General features: G+C 42.7%; 1 protein-coding gene across 5 annotated transcripts; it reads right to left on the reverse strand.

Moving 5' to 3' along the window:
• Positions 1 to 1,112: 1,112 nt before the first annotated feature.
• Positions 1,113 to 18,798, reverse strand: C9H4orf51 (chromosome 9 C4orf51 homolog). 5 transcript variants are annotated; one of them, XM_053403253.1, is made up of 7 exons: positions 17,753 to 18,796; positions 11,588 to 11,664; positions 9,403 to 9,467; positions 5,693 to 5,777; positions 5,484 to 5,575; positions 3,969 to 4,027; positions 1,113 to 2,995 (listed from the first exon to the last, which is right to left on the reverse strand). In XM_053403253.1, exons 1-6 carry the CDS (start codon positions 17,989 to 17,991, stop codon positions 3,977 to 3,979), a joined length of 609 nt encoding a protein of 202 aa, XP_053259228.1. In that variant the 5' UTR covers positions 17,992 to 18,796; the 3' UTR covers positions 1,113 to 2,995; positions 3,969 to 3,976. The 5 variants fall into 5 exon arrangements, with proteins under 5 accessions (XP_053259228.1, XP_053259229.1, XP_053259227.1 ...); XM_053403254.1 differs by having other exon boundaries at positions 1,113 to 4,027; positions 11,606 to 11,664; positions 17,753 to 18,798; XM_053403252.1 differs by having other exon boundaries at positions 1,113 to 4,027; positions 17,753 to 18,793.
• Between the last annotated feature and the right edge of the window lie 334 nt (positions 18,799 to 19,132).

Below are 19,132 nucleotides of genomic sequence, written 5' to 3' on the forward strand. Positions count from 1 at the left end.
CTGAACATGTACGTGAGAATAAGTCCAGATCTGTGTACGTGTTCAAAGACCAGAAACTGTTTACATTGGATGACAAAGAGGAAAGGAACCTAAATATTAGCAAGCTATAATACTAATGTAAAGTAACTACAATCAAAATAATGAGAGTCTGCACATGAGTTTAAACAGCATGTGGCCTCCCCTAATTCAGCTACTATGGTAAAGTAAGTCATTATATTAGTTGTTCCTAACACATGTTGAGCCCTGTTTATTGCACTTAACTCTGCTAAAACTACTCTTTGGGATTCATCCTTTGTTTTTTTGACAAACAAATGTTTTCAGATAAGGTCAGTACAGTGTCATGAATTGTGGCATTCCATCCTAAGATGTGGTGGTGACTTCCTAGTTGCTGTCATGCTGTCACTTGGTAGGTGGTACAAGGTACACCAGCACCATGCAAATCTTAGAAATCAGGTTGGCGTGCGCACACACACACACACAAATGGTTTGATTTCCCATCATTCTGAGCAATTTTTTGCAGGTTTGGAGACTACCCATGTCTGATGTAACCATTTATTTAACTGCAGTCCTGCCACTGGATTGAATGGGCACCACTATATCCTCTGCTAGGAATTTTAAGAGAAGCTGTAATGCTGAAGCAGGACTTACTTGCTAGTCAATAATGTGTAATTAAGAATGGGATAAATGAATATCTTTTTGGTGGAAATCAAGGAGCTTCTCCCCCTATAAGCAGTTGCTGCAGGTAACTAACTAAATATACCCAATACGGTTCTGGTCAGATTTGTCCAAACTGTCAAGTAGTGAGTCTTTTTTTAAAAGGCAGGGTAGTGGGAGAGAGACCAAGCAGTTTGTCAGCTGGAACACAAGCATAGGAATGTTAAAGGAATATTTTTCTGTAAACCAAATGGTGCAATATAACATAGGAACTTCAAGGAATGAAAGTATTACACTGCTCTAAGCAACTGAATGCCTTGGGTTTAACCATTTCCTTTTTGTATTTGTCTGTCATAGTGATGCTTAATGTAATTGGGCAGCTTTATTTAGCACTTTGAAACACTGAATTATTTCTGGAAAGTTAGTTATACATGATTTCCAAATAAGAGAGAGAGAGATGCATCAGGAAGTGTTTTTATTTTTTTAAGGGAAAAAATACAGTATTTATCAAAGCCCTTGCATATACAATAATTGGTTTGCTGTTTGAAGCTAAAGAAAGGAATGCGCCCTACAAATATCCTTTGCTTGTTAAAAGACTTCACATTTCTACCAACATTCTCACTTTGTACCTGCTTTTCTCACTATGCATTCTTTAAGATAGGCTGGTTTCTTGTTTTCCATCTAGTAATTTGCTTACATTCTCAGCACTTTTCTCGCTTCCCCTCTCCGACCTTTCTAACTTGCTGTATCATATTCAAATATCACAGTCAAGGTTTGTGTACATTAATGGAAATTTGTATTGTATAAAGCTTTTTGCATTATAAGGCTGTACAGGGTCATTTTGACAGTAACTGGTATATTTCTTTGCATCTTACGTTGCATTGCCAATTTCTAGTGTATCCAGTTTGGAAGTATATATACTCTAATTAAAAAACAAAGTTGGCTATACTCTGGCATCATGTGTGCCTCTCTTTCCCATTGTTTCATTATTGGGTGTGCAGAGAATAAGGAATTTAGAAGGGAGACCTAAAACAAAACGTTGCAGTATGGAGTGATTACTTCGCAGGACTCGGCTATTTTATTCTCATCTCCGGGTTTCCATTTTCCCTCCTCCCAACTGTCAAGACAGCATTCTGTGGCCCAGAGCATGCTGAGTCCTCACTGGGCAGTTTTTCTGTCCCACCCACACTTGCAAGCCAAAGTTTCCCCCTAAAGATTAGTTGTACTTCTGAAAACCTTGGAGTTTGCCCAAACCAGGTGATGCTTCTCTTTTGAGTATGGGTGGTGCTGCTTTGGATCCACAAGCAATAGCACTTCAAGCCCAAATGTTTAAAACAGAGCAGATGCTATTAAATGCTGGTGGGGAAAGTTGGTAATGCCTGTCTAGCTAGAAGAACTAGGGAAACTGAAATAAAAAGTTAGCATACTACTGCTTTGGCAGTGCTGTTCTGATAAATTCCTATTTATGTTTCCAGGGTTACTTGGTGCTTCAGTTTAAATTGAGACACGGTGAATGTGTTGCTAGGAATAGATCATGCAACAGGCTCCAGGGACAGTGTTGTCTTTTTAAACCTTCTCCATGCATAATTCAGACTGCTGGTTTATCATCTATAAAGCCCTGTAAAATTTATGCCAATGCTTGAATTACAAGTTAAAATACATTCATATAGGCATATAACTAAGGCCACAAAAGTTCCTAGCCTGCAAAAAAATCGGTAGCTTGTGGGCTGACTCCCTCCTCCAACAACAGCCCATTTGGTTTCTATACTGGATGTGGAGGAGTGATGGGGTCCTCCGTTCAACCTCTGCATGTTCACTAAATGTGCAGTTCCTTGTCACAAATGGCTACTGGGTGGGGGATTAACTATAAGGCTGCACTACCATGGTTTACATTACAGTAAAGCAGTGAAATATGCTTCCTTTATGTTTCAGAAATAATTCCTGGAAACATCTTCTATTAATATTTAAAGGTAGTAGCTACTACTGCATCATTCTCCTTAAAAAGAAAAGCTACCAAAGATTATGTTTCTGCTCTAAATAATAGTAGTTTGGAGGAAGCTGAAGGTGTTCCTCCTAAACCCTTTCCCCCTCCTCAAGCTGCTTTTTTCAGCCCAGCTTCTGTTTCTTAATCCATAAATTTACACCGATGATTCATAAGAACATAACAAATAGTGCTGCGCTAAAGGTTTTGACAGGGTTGAGGAACCTGTGATTCTCGAGAGCATGTTGTGCTACCCATCAGCCCCAGCCAACATGGCCAATGGGCAGGAATAATTTGATTCATATCCAGCAGCACCTGCAGGGCCACATGTTCTCCATCCCTGGTTTAGAACATCTGGTTCTGGAACCAAAAAATACATATGATCTCTTGTAGGAATTGCTCAGGGCAAGGGAAAACATTTCTCTATAACCAAGACCTTGGCTGATTGAACAATCTATGGCCTCTTAAATGTGTTTGTTGTTTATCCTCCAGAGAGTGGGTGAGGGTGCTTTCACTTGATGTGTATGACCTGATTTGTTTTCCCACACCAGCAACACTCCCTACCAACTCCTTTTCAGAAAGCTGTCATCAGTGCATGCACAAAAGGCTGTCTGAACTGTACACACATCCGCTTAACCTCAGCTTGCGTTTTCACATAGCATGGAGGCCGGGGGTTTTTTGGGGGGGGGGAGAAACACATCAAAGGGGAGCATTTCTCAAGAAACTTCAGGACACAGATGGATTGTGGCTAACTAGCAGTGGAAGCACATTGGAAGCAGAGTAGATAGTAATGTGCAAATACTCTGAAAGAGCTTCTTGTGTGGACAAGTATTTTATCAACAAGGTTAAACCAGAATGAATTCACAATTCCAGCCCCGTCCCCCAGTATCAATGCATTTTCTAGACATGCAGTAAAGCTTCTCCACCTGCAAGGACTATTCCAATGCATTTCATATAATTGGTATGAGCATTTCTAAGTGGATGTGAATGTGCTCCCCTCCTGCTAATGAAATTAACAAAACCCATGCGCAGAAGAAATCAGTGTGTGCATCAGAGCACACACAAATCTCTGGAGCAAATTTTAAAAAGGCAAATTCTTTACTGTCTCTTGAAATTTGCTGGTACCACCAGTATCTGCTGGTACTATTATTGTAAGATTTCTTTTTCCTGGACTAAACACCCCCCTCTCTCCCAGGTACCATATATGCTCTTTTTGAGTGAATACTGCAACACATTTTATGGGGTTCCTTCCATGTTTGGACCTTGCTTCTCCAGGAGTTGGTAACTGATTCAAAGAAACATACATCTGGCTCCAGTTTAGGCATGGCCATACCTGCACAGTCAGTTGAGGTCAGGAAGATCTTGAGTCACCTTTTCCATGATTTGCAACCCCTGAAACAAATGAGATGGAAAATGCCATTCAGCGTACAGGTTTGCTTGTAAATAAATATCCATGGATGTTCAGCAGAACATCCATGGATAGGACAGGACAGAAAAGGCAAATTTACAGATTTTTTTAATAGATCTGAAAAAGTCTTCAAACTTGCTCGATTTTTAATTGGGTGTCTTTTTCTCCTGCCACTAAGGCCCAGTTGTTCAGTCATAGAATCATAGAACTGTAGAGTTGGAAGGGACCACAAGGGTCATGTAGTCCAAGTCCCTGCAATGCAGGAATCTTTCACCCAACATGGGGCTCGAACCCACAACCCCGGGATTAAGAGTCTCATGCTCCACCCACTGAGCTATCCACAGGGTTTTTAGGATATGTTCTATTCCATTAAGATTGCACGGAAGAAGAGAGAGTAGGCCATGACCCCTGATCCCAGCTCCTGCCAACCCCTTTCCCAAAACTTCTCACACATTGGAGAGATGTATTCAATGGGGAGTGGTGCTGATTGTGCAAAGGCTGGAACTTATGCAGGCGCATGATCCCCTTATCAGCCCTTGTCAATGGTGGCTGGCTGTAGCAGTGTGCATTGCTTCCGTGCCTGCTGCCACCTTTTATCTCCTTAGGAGATGGATTCAGTAACAAAACACATAATACATGGCATTTATAGAGCACTTCAATTCCATTACTGCCATCATGTTAGGGTTTCTCTGGAAGATTATTTTATTATTATTATTATGGGGTGCGGGTGGCACTGTGGGTTAAATCACAGAGCCTAGGGCTTGCCGATCAGAAGGTCGGCGGTTTGAATCCCTGTGACGGGGTGAGCTCCCATTGTTCGGTCCCTGCTCCTGCCAACCTAGCAGTTTGAAAGCACAAAGTGCAAGTAGATAAATCGGTACCACTCCAGCGGGAAGGTAAACGGCGTTTCCGTGCACTGCTCTGGTTCACCAGAAGCAGCTCTGTCATGCTGGCCACATGACCCAGAAGCTGTACACCGGCTCCTTCGGCCAGTCGTCCGCGAATGGACCTAATGGTCAGGGGTCCCTTTACTTTTTATTATTATTATTTATTAACTACACTCTGAAGCTGCACTTGGTATACTTAAGTAAAGCTTCGACTGGCTTTGATGGTGATTAGGGTCCAGCAAATCAGGGATGGCGAACCTTAGCCAGCCTCCATCTATCTGCCAGTAAGTGGCTGTCAGCTTCCTCCTCCTCAGTCTCAGTGTTGCCCCTTGTAGGAAGCAGGAAGGAGGATTGGAACAAAACTAGATTTGAATTGACTTTGCCTGTATAACTCCCTCTCGGCCTCACTGATGTGGTCCAAAGGAACGCAGAGCAATACATTTGGCACCAGCTTGGCTGCAGGAGTTGCCTGAAGGAGGCATGCGAGGCGACATCCAACGGTCTTAGGGACTCCACTGGATACAATTCATAGCTTGCAAAGACCTGTACTTACCACTGAATCGGAACTCCCAGTAACAGGCCACCCGGTCAGAATATCCTGACTTGCAGTTGATGGCGTCCCCGTTTTTATTCCAGTTTGGTTCCCTATAATTAATGGGGGGGGGGGAATAAAAAGTAAAAGCAAAAGCTGGAAATTTTGCCATGGGAAAATGAAAAAAACAAACAAACCTTCCACCAATTAAAGGAATCTGGAGTGCTCACCGTTTACCCTGGGGTATTTCATCGCCTGCTGAATTTCATTCACTGGTACTGCTGGTGATGGAATGATGACTGCATTATGATTCATCTGTATATATTTTTTTCAAAGGAATTGAACATAAGGTGATGAGATTGTAAAGTTGCATCAGTTATAAATAACACGCCTACCTATACATCTGGGTGCCCTCTTTGCCATTACTGTTTTGTTTGCCATGAATTGTATCCTGGACTTCGGCGAGCTAGCAACATTTGGAGCCACTGGATAAATTCCAGGTGTTAAATTTCTAGAACGAGAGGCACCAGCACTTGAGCTTGGCTGGAAGTCACCATTTCTGACCTATCAGCTCTCCCAGTGGATGCTTGAGGTGGAGTGACGAAGCACTTACGGGAAGCACACTCTGTGCATGCTGAAGGCCACTCTCCTGGGTTACGTTCCGCATCCTGGAACTGAGCTCTGCCTCAACAGAAGCCCCGCAAACCTCACTTTCTAAAATGAACCACAATCCCATTAGTTGAAGTTGATATATTACGAATACTGAACACAAACACGTCCCATTGTTTCCATGCTCTGCTTCCTCCTCTCACATGGAGAAAACAGTAATTATTCTCCTGGCAGAAACACCCTCTCTGTTGTCAGAGCTTAATTTGAGAGATGGCTCACTAGAACTTGGTCCCAATATCAGCATGTTATGCCAGGATGCACATATACCTTCAGGGTATTTGTGATATAATTGCCATCCATGTGGAAGGTGGTTTGCAGGGGCACCAAAGGGCAGGTCCCTGCCCCGGGGAGCTTGCAATCATACCGAACAGAGGTGAGGAACCTTTGCCTTGTTGGTTGTACTGCAACTCCCATCACCCATCAAAGATTGCCAATAGCCAGGGATGATGGGAGTTGTAGGCAGCAACATTTGAGAGGCGGGTAGGCTCCCGACACCTGCTCTAGAACATGTAAGGAGATAGGCTCATGCATTTGCAATGATGTGCCCAGCTTAAGGCACGTTTTCCAGCCTCTTATTTCTGGGCACTGCTTCTTAATAGTGCATGCAAATACAAGCCTTTCTTTTTAAAAATTAAAAATAAAAAAAATCTTAGTGTTATGTACTGAGTTGAATAGGATCCAAAATGCAGCAGTCTGATTGGTCCTAGAAAAATAGGGTCCAAAATGCAGCAGTCTGATTGGTCCTAGAACAATAGGATTCAGAATGCAGCAGTCTGGTTGGTCCTAGAACAATGTAGCAATATGATTGGTCTGCAGGAGCCACCCAATCCAGCTCCAGATGGAAGTGAATCCACAACCTTATTGGCCTACAGGAGAATTCTGGAATTAGCCAATCACATGCAGTCCATTGTGTAATTAATGTACATAAAGCAGATACTTTGGTGGAACTTTCATTCCTCACTACTATGAGCTGAATTAAGAGCATGAAATCCACACTCGACTCCGAGTATATTTCACTCAGGATAATGGGTCTTCTTCTTTGCTCTGTAGTAGTGCTAGACCCAATCCTGCAGCAGCAGAGTCTTCCCTGTAGGATGTAATAGAAGCATTGCAGCAAGAGAGAAAGCTCGCTTGCTTCTGTGAAGTGTTTGTGAGAGAGCGCGTACATGCAAAGGAGAGAGGTGTGCAGCCTAAGTGCTAGAAAGGGGGTGTGCCCATTTGACCAAAGGTTTTTTATTTTTAAAAAATGAATGTTAATAAACAAGAAGGCAATCCTCGAAATGGCAGGGCATCGCTGCAGGGGTTAATAAAATGAAATATAACTACCCAAAAATGAAAGGGTTGCAAAAAACGTTTATAGATTAAAATGAGTACCGTATTTTTCGCTCTATAACACGCACCAGACCATAACACGCACGTAGTTTTTAGAGGAGGAAAACAAGAAAAAAATATTCTAAACGAAATAGTGGATATATGATTTTTGTGGTTCATGCTGTGGCCACAGACATGTGATCTGACAGTGAGTTTGGAGTAGCCCAATGCAAAAATCCTGAGGATCCATGTGGATCCATGCTTTGTAACCACGGAGGAGGAAAGGAAGGGGAACCATGGATCCTCTGCTCACGACTGCAGCAGATCCCCCCGCCAGCCGCAGGCATTCGCTCCATAACACGCACAGACATTTCCCCTTACTTTCTAGGAGGAAAAAAGTGAGTGTTATGGTGCAAAAAATACGGTAAGTAGCGCGGTGACCTTTATCAAACAAGTGAAGTGGGAGGGGAAGGAACTGTGTGTTGTTATTAATGATGTCACAAGCACAATCCAGTAAATCACGGGTGGGGAAACTGTAGCCTCACCCCACCAGCTATTATTGGACTCCCACTCCCTCCAGCCACAGCCAGCATGGCCAGTGGGCAGGAATGTTGGGAGTTGTAGTCCAGCAACATTTGGAGTGCCACAGGTTCCCTACCTCTTAAGTAGCCACTCAAACACTTCTACACCTACGTTTCACTACTGCTGGTGGGAGGAGGGTTAAAAGCTGGTTTGCCACTAAGAGGAAAGCAAGGGGAGAATAACATTTTCCACATTTCAAAAAATGCATCATGTGTACAAGCAATTTAGACCATCCTGGAGGTGCCTGCAGATTTACACCAGCCTTTGCCAACTCCAGCTGTTTTTGGACTACAACTCCCATCAGCCTCAAGCAGCATGTGCCAACTGAGGCTGATGGGAGTTGTAGTCCAAAAAGCTGGAGGGCTCCATTTTGGCAACAGCTGCTTTACCTTGTCAAGTCAGTGCTCAACCACCTAAGCCACACATTGCTAGGTCACTTTCACAACTACAGCAGAAGGAGCAGCATCTGTGAGCACATCCCCTTATAAAGCCGGCACCCAAAGATCCAAGACTTGGTCATGAAGTAAGTCAAAATCTCACATAAACTGGAACACACACTGTCTTCATCACTCAATATGCCAATTCTCACACCACTTTACTTTGTGGCCACTAGAGAATAAAAAGCCAACCACATCTCAAGGGAATCCTGCTGGACCCAATAGGATTATTCTGCGATACGTGGCTAGAAGACTGCAGGCTCATTATTTTGCATTTTTGCTCGTCTCATCTATGCAATTTTCACTAGCTTCCTTGCTTCAGAATGCTCAGGTGTAGACAATCAGAGGCAAAGGGGGAAGAAAGAATTGCTATATTGGCCTTGCATGTCATGCCTTCCAACATGACAAGTCTTCATTGGGCAGTGGATGCACTTCTAAGGCTCAGGATGAAATTATACAACATAGGTGTGAATGTGTGCAATGCAACAGCTTCCTCTTCTACCCCGGGGGTGGGGTGGGGGGAGCTCCACGGAAATGTCTATTTGGGAGAGAAGCTGTGGCAGATCTGTCTAACACCCAGTGCTTTTTTTCTAGAAAAACAGGTGCTGGTACTCACCATGAAGTTGTTACAGTAAGTGCCACACTTTTTAACAACAACAACAGAGATGCCGGTACTACATACCCTTGAGTACCCCCGGGGGGGGGGGAAAGCACTGCTAGCACCCATCAAATTCCTTGCAATCCCCAGGGAATTCCAGCCTCTTGTTGAAAGAAAAAAAACCCAACCACCCATATCTGGAATTCCTAATATCTGCTTTTCTCAAGAAGTGGCTTCATGCTGTGTGTATGTGTGCTCACGTTCACATCCATTTGCACATAATGAGTAGTTGGTCCTCAAGCGACACATTCACAAACACACAAATATCTAGTGCTCTACTCACTTGTTGGGAATGGTGTTGAAATTTCTTCCTATTACTTGAAGACTTTAAGAAACTTGGATGACAGCCTAGAGGGCACAAACAGGAAAAAGATTTTTCCCTCCACGAGGAATTTCCTTGATTCCAATTTTTTTACAAATGACAAGGCATGACACAACTGCTTTTCATTCATAAGTGAAACATGCATAGAGTTAGATCAGATGCAAGCCTAACCTGGATAGAAAAATAATCTCAGTTACTGAACATTCTCAATTCTCTCCTCTAGATACCTGCCTTTGTCTACCTTGTGTAGGGTGGCCACTTATGCATTACAAAAAAAGAAAAGAAAAGAAAAAGAAAATTTAGCACCAAAGTAAAAGAAAGAAGTGGATAAGTGTTTGCATATGTTAATATATATGCACATGTATGAATAATTGCTATAATTTTAACAGAAATAGACCAAGATACAGAAGATATAGTCACATACATTACTATCAGGTGAGCATGATAAAACGCACATCTGATTTTTCATAAGTCCTCTTTGTGGCAGAAATTAGGGGCAGGCAAGTCAGGCGAGCACCTGGAATGTCAAGATTGGTGATGCACTGAGCATAGAGGACAGTGGGCTCATGGGGTGCTTGTCTCAGGCTGTCTATTCTGATATCCCCTCAACAAGCTGTAGCAAAAGTTAGTACAGTTTTGTTTTCCCTTGTGAAGCTGGCAATTAACTTGTGCAGCCACTGCTGCATTAAAGTTCTTCTCTTTCTCTCACAGGCAGGAAAATTTACAACATCAGTCAGTGCGCATTCAAGAAACACCATCGGTGGGAATGATTACAATCAAATCTGTGCATATTATGTTCATTGTCTTATGCAACAGAGATAGATGGGTGGAAACTCCACATCAAAATCATGCAACAGGTAGAAGTTGAACAAATGGGGGGAAAGTTTATCATCTGACCTCCAAAATCACCAAATAATCTATCCCTCCTAATTCGGCACTTGCCTTATTATCACTAGATTTGACCCCCAAATCCACCCTTAACTCTAAAGAATTAATTTCCTTCCTGTTCACACAGCTAGACTAGGTATTGCCCAACAATGGAAGGGAACCTCTAATATACCAACAGAGGCTTGGGTTAATAACATCTGGAGTATTGCTCTATCAGAACGCCTCACAGACCATTGGCGACAAATCAAAGGCATCTCCGAAAAAGATACCTTTGATATAATCTGGTCTCCCTTTTTCTCTTTTATTGAACAACAGGATATTTTAATGCCATGATCAGGTGTCTGTGGAGGGGATATATTCATTGAAAATGTTGCGCTGTAACTTTTGAATAAATGTGTGTGTTTTTTAATTTAAAAAAAGACATCGAAGAATTGGAGGCCACCAAAAACCTCCCTTTGTCTAGGGCTGGTCTAGCCACTCTCTTCTACTTACAATCCCATGTGAATGACAAGTGAGAGTGTCACCTGTCATCCTTGCATGCATCTATGTGGCACAGTCAATAAATAGCTGGGTGTGCATCTGAGAGCTTCCAATCTCTGTTTAGCATGAATTTCAATGGGCAGCCTTGGATAAGAAACATTTCCTCAGACTAATGTCCCTCACAAGGCTGTTGTGACGGGAGAGTGAAAACCTCCCATGTGCCGCACATAAATGCGACAGGGACAGATAGCTCTGTGAACAGAGCTTTCCAAGTTACTCTGCTGAATTAGATTCTGGCTGGTTTTGGAATGAGCATTGCTCTATGGCACCATCTAGAGGTTGCCTGCCAGCACAGCACACCACAGCTGCTGTCAGTTGTATACACTGCTATCCAACATATTTATACAGTAGTACCTTGGGTTAAGTACTTAATTTGTTCCGGAGGTCTGTTCTTAACCTGAAACTGTTCTTAACTTGAAGCACCACCTTAGCCTATGTGGCCTCCTGCTGCCGCCGGAGCCCGATTTCTGTTCTTATCCTGAAGCAAAGTTCTTAACCTGAAGCATTATTTCTGGGTTAGCGGAGTGTGTAACCTGAGGTACCACTGTATCTCCCTTCATATTTCTCTTATGTGTCCAGCTGTTTACAAAGACTACTCTCGCCCAGAAAGTTTCTTCTTGGTTTTCCTGGCTGCATCGTGAATTGATGTTTTAAAGCCCGATTACAAAACCCCCTCATTTGCTACAAAATCATAGGAGTCATGCCTCTTTCTTTTTACCCTTGTCAGTTGTCGCACCATGTTTAGGATTGCCGTAGTTTCCAGAAAGATAATGAAGCCGGTTTATCAAAAACACTCTGGAAAAAACACAAAAGGAGATATGAACTCATGTAGAAATTACTGGAAGGAAAAGTAAGAAGTTAACTCTACATAAGGGTTAGGGCATTTGAGTACGATGTTTTTTATTAATTTTATCCAATTTATATTGTGTCCTTCCCCCTGAAGAAGCCCAGGAAGCCAATAATGAAACCATTCTAAAAAATGTTCTCTCAAGCAGAGATCTCAGGGTTGCCATGACCAGTGTCCTTCAAACCTTAAATGAATGGATAAACCAGAATGTTTTTAAATTCCTCCTGAAAGTCAGTGATGAGGGAGACAGACATATTTCACAAGGGATGGCAATCCACAAACAGCCACCAAAAAGGCCTTGTCACAGGTCAACCAGACAACACCCAATGGACATACAGCCAAGAAGGCCTCACCTGCTGATCGTAGGGTCCAAGATAGCTGATTTGGGGGGGAAGGCATACTTTTAGGTACTCAGGTCCCAACAAGCTATTAAGGGCTTTATATACTAGCACTAGCACCATAAATTAGGCCCAGAAGCTCACTGACAGGGCCAAGGCAAGACATTTTGCTGCCTGAAGTAAAGTTGGAAATGGCCCCAACAAATCAAGGTGTCCATAGTACCCAACACCAGCCAGGTTATTTTGGTACCTGAGGCAGAAAATCTCACCATGCAACTTTCCATACCCTGGAAGTAAATATAAAATAATAGTAAATTAAATACCTTTACATTTAGCTGCCCTTTCTTTTCTTTTTTTCTTTCTTTTCGTATCTTATATTTCAATTACTTGTTTCCTGACCTCCTCACACCTCCCTTTTTTTGTATTCCAGTTCACATAGTTAATTCAACAAATCCTTTCCCTCTTTGTTTTTATCTTAATTCTATATCTTAACATATTATAACTTTATATTTTCATCTAATTATCAGTCCATTTTTACATATTCTTTTTAACCTTATTGCTAAAGCCACTTCATTTCAATCCAGCATCATTTTAGCATTCATTAATTTTACAATGTTTCTGCAAATAGTCTTTAAACTTCTTCCAATCTTCTTCCACCAACTCTTCTCCCTGGTCTCGGATTCTGCCAGTCATTTCCGCCAGTTCCATATAGTCTATCACTTTCATCTGCCATTCTTCCAAGGTGGGTAGATCTTGTGTCTTCCAATACTTTGCGATGAGAATTCTTGCTGCTGTTGTTGCATACATAAAGAAAGTTCTGTCCTTCTTTGGCACCAATTGGCCGACCATGCCCAGGAGAAAGGCCTCTGGTTTCTTCAGGAAGGTATATTTAAATACCTTTTTCATTTCATTATATATCATCTCCCAGAAAGCCTTAATCCTTGGGCACGTCCACCAAAGGTGAAAGAATGTACCTTCATTTTCTTTACATTTCCAACACTTATTGTCGGGCAAATGATATATTTTTGCAAGGTTGACTGGTGTCATGTACCACCTGTATATCATTTTCATAATATTCTCTCTTAAGGCATTACATGCCGTGAATTTCATACCTGTGGTCCACAACTGTTCCCAGTCAGCAAACATTATGTTATGTCCAACATCTTGTGCCCATTTTATCATAGCAGATTTAACCGTTTCATCCTGAGTGTTCCATTTCAACAGCAAGTTATACATTCTTGATAATACATTTAGCTGCCCTTTCATGACACCCACGATCAGCTGCCTCACTCTGCCTAGTTATATGGCAGTTATAGCTACCTCACAGTTCACATTTGAAGGAGAACCTAAGCAAGTCACTTTCTGAAACCCTACACACTCTGAAACACAGCCAGCCCTCAAAATTCAGACTTCTGTTAATTTTGCAATGCCATTCCACATGCAAACAATGTGTACACATATGCTCGTACACAATGTGCACACAAATGCATTTATTACCGGAAATAATATACCGAAATATATTATATGAAGCAAAACTGTGTATATGAAGTAAAACTGCATACAAAATTGTGATTTTGGGAAGTATTGGCACTGATAGGCCTACAAATTGTCATGGGGATTTTTAAAATTTGCAAACTGATGAGAAAATGTGGAGAACTGAGTTTAAGACTGGAAGAACAAGAAACCAAAATTGTCAGATTCACCCACTTACAGGCTGAAGGACAGATATAGGACACCACAGGATAACAGAGGCATTCACATCCTACTTTCTCTGCAAGAGTATTTTTTAACTTGTGAACAGGCAAGAGAACAGAACACTCCAGAACAGAGCAACGGCTCTGTTTGAATGACAGAAGAATCACATTGGAGGCTAAGCTGGAAGAAGGAAAATCTAGACTGACATCTGAAGGGCTTGAAAATACATAAAATCGCTAACCCTGAAGACATGATGGATTGGATAATGTGCAGTCTGGATGCTTGCCAGATCAATATTTAAAATGCAAGAAACGCTGTGAAGCGCTACAGCAACAGAAAAGGCATTACCATCAATTCAGAAGTAGTTTCACTCCCTCGCCTTTCCCACAAATTATGCCCAGCCAAGGAACATAATTTGCTGCTTGGAGTTCCCCCTGACCTGTGGAATGGTAGTATAATATCTGTTTGTCTGGCTATGAGTAATATTAATGGAGGGCTTCTAGAGGGTGGGCAAGGAGGGCAAGGTATATATGGAGTTCACCGCAGCTTGAGATACTTTTAACTAGTGCAGTAGGCTACAAGGGGCAGGGCATCACTGCTGCTCCATTGCAGCAGTAACATCCATTCCTATTTATCTTAAAAGCTTATAGAGGCAGCTTATAGAGGAGCGGTGAATTCTGCACACACACGCACTCCCTCTGGTCACACCCTTCCAATACAGGGGTTTTTCTTAGGTTTGGAAGGATCGGTATGACTACAGTGCTGTGCCATCTCCTTGGAGAGGTCTGTGAAACTATAGTGTTCCAAAATTAAGGAAACTTAACTATGTACAACAAGAGTGTTTTATAGTGACAGACCCTTTCAGAGGTCCAGAAAGGCCAGGGCCACTTCTGAAGCCCCTGCGGCCATAATAAAGGTAAAAAAATGATAAGCACAAACAAAATAGTGCACCCCAAAAAAAGAGTGGTTTGTTTCTATATTCAGGTTGGATTAGATTATGCTTGGGGTCCCTTTCTACTCTACAATTCTGTTATTAGACTGTCTCGCTGGAGTGGTGCATGCTCCATTTAACACCAGTCCTGAAAGATCTTCATTGACTCCCAGTACGTTTCCGAGCACAGTTCAAAGTTGGTGCTGACCTTTAAAGCCCTAAACGGCCTCAGCCCAGTATACCTGAAGGAGCGTCTCCAGCCCCACCGTTCAGCCCAGACACTGAGGTCCAGGCACCAAGGGACTTCTGGCAGTTCCCTCACTGTGAGATGTGAGGTTTCAGGGAACCAGGCAGAGGGCCTTCTCGGTAGCGGCGTCCACCCTGTGGAATGCCCTCCCATCAGATGTCAAGGAAATAAACAACTATCTGGCTTTATCTGAAGGTAGCCCTGTATCGGGAAATTTTTAACGTCTAATGTTCTACATTTTTAAATGTGCTGTAAGCAGCCTAGAGTGGCTGGGGAAACCCAGCCAGATGGGTGGGGTATAATATATTATTATTATTATTATTATTATTATTATTATTATTATTATTACTTCTATGATCTGACAGGAGGTTCTACATCCCTGCCTTCAGAACGTAGATCACCTGGTTTCCTTAATGTCAGATTGAAAGCTGTTTTAAAAATTATCCCAAGCTATGGTGGTCTGTTGTTTTATCTGACCATGGTGCTCTTTCAGTTTGTAATTATTTGCCTTGCTTTGATCATTGTCATCTTTCTTTTACAATCAGGAGAGCCATTCTGAGAATTTCTAATGAAGAGAAGGATATCTAAATAAAACAAATGACTCTACACTAAAACAGTGGAATTGTACGGAAAGGGCAAATACCAAGTGACCAGCCCTCAGGCAGGTGCAAGGCTGTTATGGAGAACGTTCCTCATAGGAGCAACTTCTCCTACATGACTCTCTTATACAAGCATTTCCAGAGCAGCATTGGATCCAGGCAGCTGCAATGCCACACTCATAACATACGAATCAGGCCTGTTTTCTCCCTGGTGCCATTTCACGATTTGCTAATGGTCTGTATGGGACAGAAGTTTAGCTTACAGGAACTATGATGCTATAGGCTGCCACAACTGAGACCCCAAGCTCATCTATGTGTCTGTTTAAACCGTATTTTCGCTGATGGGCACAACTCCTATTTTCTGATCTGTCATATAGCAAATATGAGCAGCTGTTTTTCATTATAAGATGAAATTTGGCATAAACAATGAGATCATTTTCTCCTTACTGACAGCATGTACATAAAATTTAAAAAACAACAACAACACACACACACACAGAACTCTATTCTTACTAACAAGAAAGGATATCAAAGCACGACTCTTAAGCTGACCACCCAGGATCTTCCAAGATTTGAGGACTGCTTCACTGCTTGCTTGTTTAAATATATTCCACAACTGCTAGATTTGTTATTATAAGCATAAGATGCACTGCAAGTTTTTCTACCATCTATCATTAACTATAAATGATGCACACAATTTTCTCAAGGCCTTCTCATTATACAGTTGGTGCCATTCCATTAACCATCTCTTCCCACATTACTACTTGCACACAATTACTTTAGACACAGGACCATAAGCAGCAAGTGAGAACCCTTTCAAATACTTACAGATTTTTGCAATGCACATGAATGCACATAATTCAAATCTGCAGAAAAAGCTCTTGCTGTTGGATGACATTTTTTTACCACCCTTGATTGGTGCTTTCTGCAGAGCGTCAAACTGGTTAGGCTTGATGGTCAGGCTTGGATAGTAGAATGAAGGACCACTAGCTAGTATGGGCACACTCAGGATGTGCATGCATGCTCTCTTGGTACTTAGTCAACAGAAGAGAATCAACAAATTAGAAGCTGGGGACAACCACAAAAGGAAACGCCTACTGGGACGAATGGGAGAGATTAAAGTTGCTTCTCAGATACAGATTCAAATGTTTGTAGGTCTAATTCAAATGGGGAAAAGGTTGATTAACAGCCAAATAATGCTCAAATGGGGGCAGGACAGGCCTGTTGTTTTTTTACCAAACCTGCTAATGTTCAGGATCTGGGATGAAAGCTTTCAAGTTACACATAATTCTTCAGTGCAAGATGAAAGCTGGACAAAACAAAAATAGGATTTAAAATAAAAACTGCCACAGATCTGTGCTATCCCAGTGAATCTGAGAGCCTCAAATACAATCACTAGGTTGAAGAAAAACTATATTCTAGTGATATATGGCAAACACAAACATTTTCAACAAATTAACAAGATGTGGCCAAGACAAGTAAAATGCTGCCTCATTTGAACATCAGCAAACATTGACTCACTGACACCTAACAATATAACACTGACTCATAAACTTTCACCCGATATTCTTAAGCCTCGAATGACAAATAAGACCTTGTTAGCTGTATGATGTTAATCCATATTTACCTCACTGACGTTAAATCGTTTTGTGAGGTAATGTGCTTTGTATCTCAGCAACCAACCAGCTGTTTTTCAGGACGTGTATCTAAGAGTTCCATGTTTGCTTTTAGACAGCACTAATTGGATCCAGAGCTGTATAGCAAGGAGCACAAATTCAGGACAAACAAACAACCAAACAAACATGTCAAAGGGAGGGATATCAAAGCCCAAGGTTAGTTGCTCATCCTTTCCACACCCTTCTAGATTTAGCTACCTGCCTGATGAGAGCATTTTTGCTTTCTTTACACACACACACACACACACACAGTGGTTAGGCCCAACTATTAGGGTGTCAAAGGCCAGTGTCATGACAGCCAGTTTTGTGCATGAAATCTTTGGCTTGAAGTTTTACGGACGATCACTTTTACCAGTGCCAGTCCAAGACTTTTTGTGGCCTGAGTACCACCCCTTTAAAAGGGAACAAGTCCCATTCAACTTAGCAGGATTTACTTGTGAGTAGACACGCAGAAGATGGCACTGTCAAGACGACGATTCTTGCCTTCATCTTCTTCCCCCTCCCCTTTCTTCATTGGCCAGCTTTGACCTCCCTGTAAGAAAATGCTTACTCTGGAGGGTGAGGCTTGTGGATCCTGGTAGGAGAGGAGGGGGTGACATGGCAATATGTGGAGCCATCCAGCTTTTTATTTCCATAAGCTCCAGAATAGGTGGTGGAGCAGCTGGCGTCTTCTTGCGTGCGCTGTTCCCAGGCTCGGCCTGCATGGCATTTGATCTCTTCGAAAACTTCTGAAGAAAGAGGGCTGAAGGGCAGCGTCAGCCCGGGAGCCAAGAACACATACTTGGCCATGTGGAGGCCTCCTTCAAAGCCAAACTGCAATATTACGTAACTTTTAAGCAATTCTTTCTCCCTGCTGGTGTCAGTAACTTCACTTGCTTGTGTGGCCCGGCCTACTTAGAGGAAGTGGGGGGGGGGCGGGGAGAAAGGCCTTGCTCTTGTTCATAAAGGTTGCTAAGCAACAGGTCCTGGAGTCAGAAGCATTGTGTACATCAGATAATAAAAAAAAGGCAGAGGGGCAAAAGAGTTTCAAAGAATAACCGATATTCAGCACAGGCTTCAGAGAGCATGTTGACCTGCTCACAAGGAAATGTGAATAGGATCGTGCTCTAAAGCCCACCACGTTCAATGGCGCTGTGGGTTTCTTTGTCGCTGACTCCCCGTTTTACCACCTCCTCAGATATAGTGTCTTCCACTCCCAGCAGGTAGTTAATTTGGAGTTGCCACTGCTCCTAGCTCCCTACTCACTGTCACCAGTTTGGATTGGGCTCCCCACTTTAGCCCCCAAGGCAGGAGTGGAGGAACGTCTGGCTTATGGGTTGGTTTGGGCCCACATCCTGCCATCCTGTCCCTTCTCACACAGCAACTAAGCACAGGGGGAACATTTCCCATTGGATAGCTGGCATAACTCACTTGATGGGAGCATGAGACTCTTAAGCTCAGGGTTGTGGGTTCGAGTTCCACGCTGTGCAAAAGGTTCCAGGGGGCTGGACTAGATGACCCTTGGGGAACCTTCCAGCTCTATGATAACAGTAAAAGGTAAAGGCACCCCTGACCATTAGGTCCAGTCATGACCGACTCTGGGGTTGCGGCACTCATCTCGCTTTATTGGCCGAGGGAGCCGGCGTACAGCTTCTGGGTCATGTGGCCAGCATGACTAAGCCGCTTCTGGCAAACCAGAGCAGCGCATGGAAACACCATTTACCTTCCTGCCGGAGCGGTACCTATTTATCTACTTGCACTTTGACGTGCTTTTAAACTGCTAGGTGGGCAGGAGCAGAGACCGAGCAATGGGAGCTCACCCCATCGCAGCGATCGAACTGCCGACCTTCTGATCGGCAAGTCCTAGGCTCTGTGGTTTAACAGTAGGAGCTTCCAATTTGCTGGAGGTTTATTTTCCCAGCAGCTGCGGAAAAATACAATGAATGAATAC

The sequence above is a fragment of the Podarcis raffonei genome, chromosome 9 (genome assembly GCF_027172205.1).
Source record: "Podarcis raffonei isolate rPodRaf1 chromosome 9, rPodRaf1.pri, whole genome shotgun sequence".
In the NCBI taxonomy this organism is placed as follows: Eukaryota; Metazoa; Chordata; class Lepidosauria; order Squamata; family Lacertidae; genus Podarcis; species Podarcis raffonei.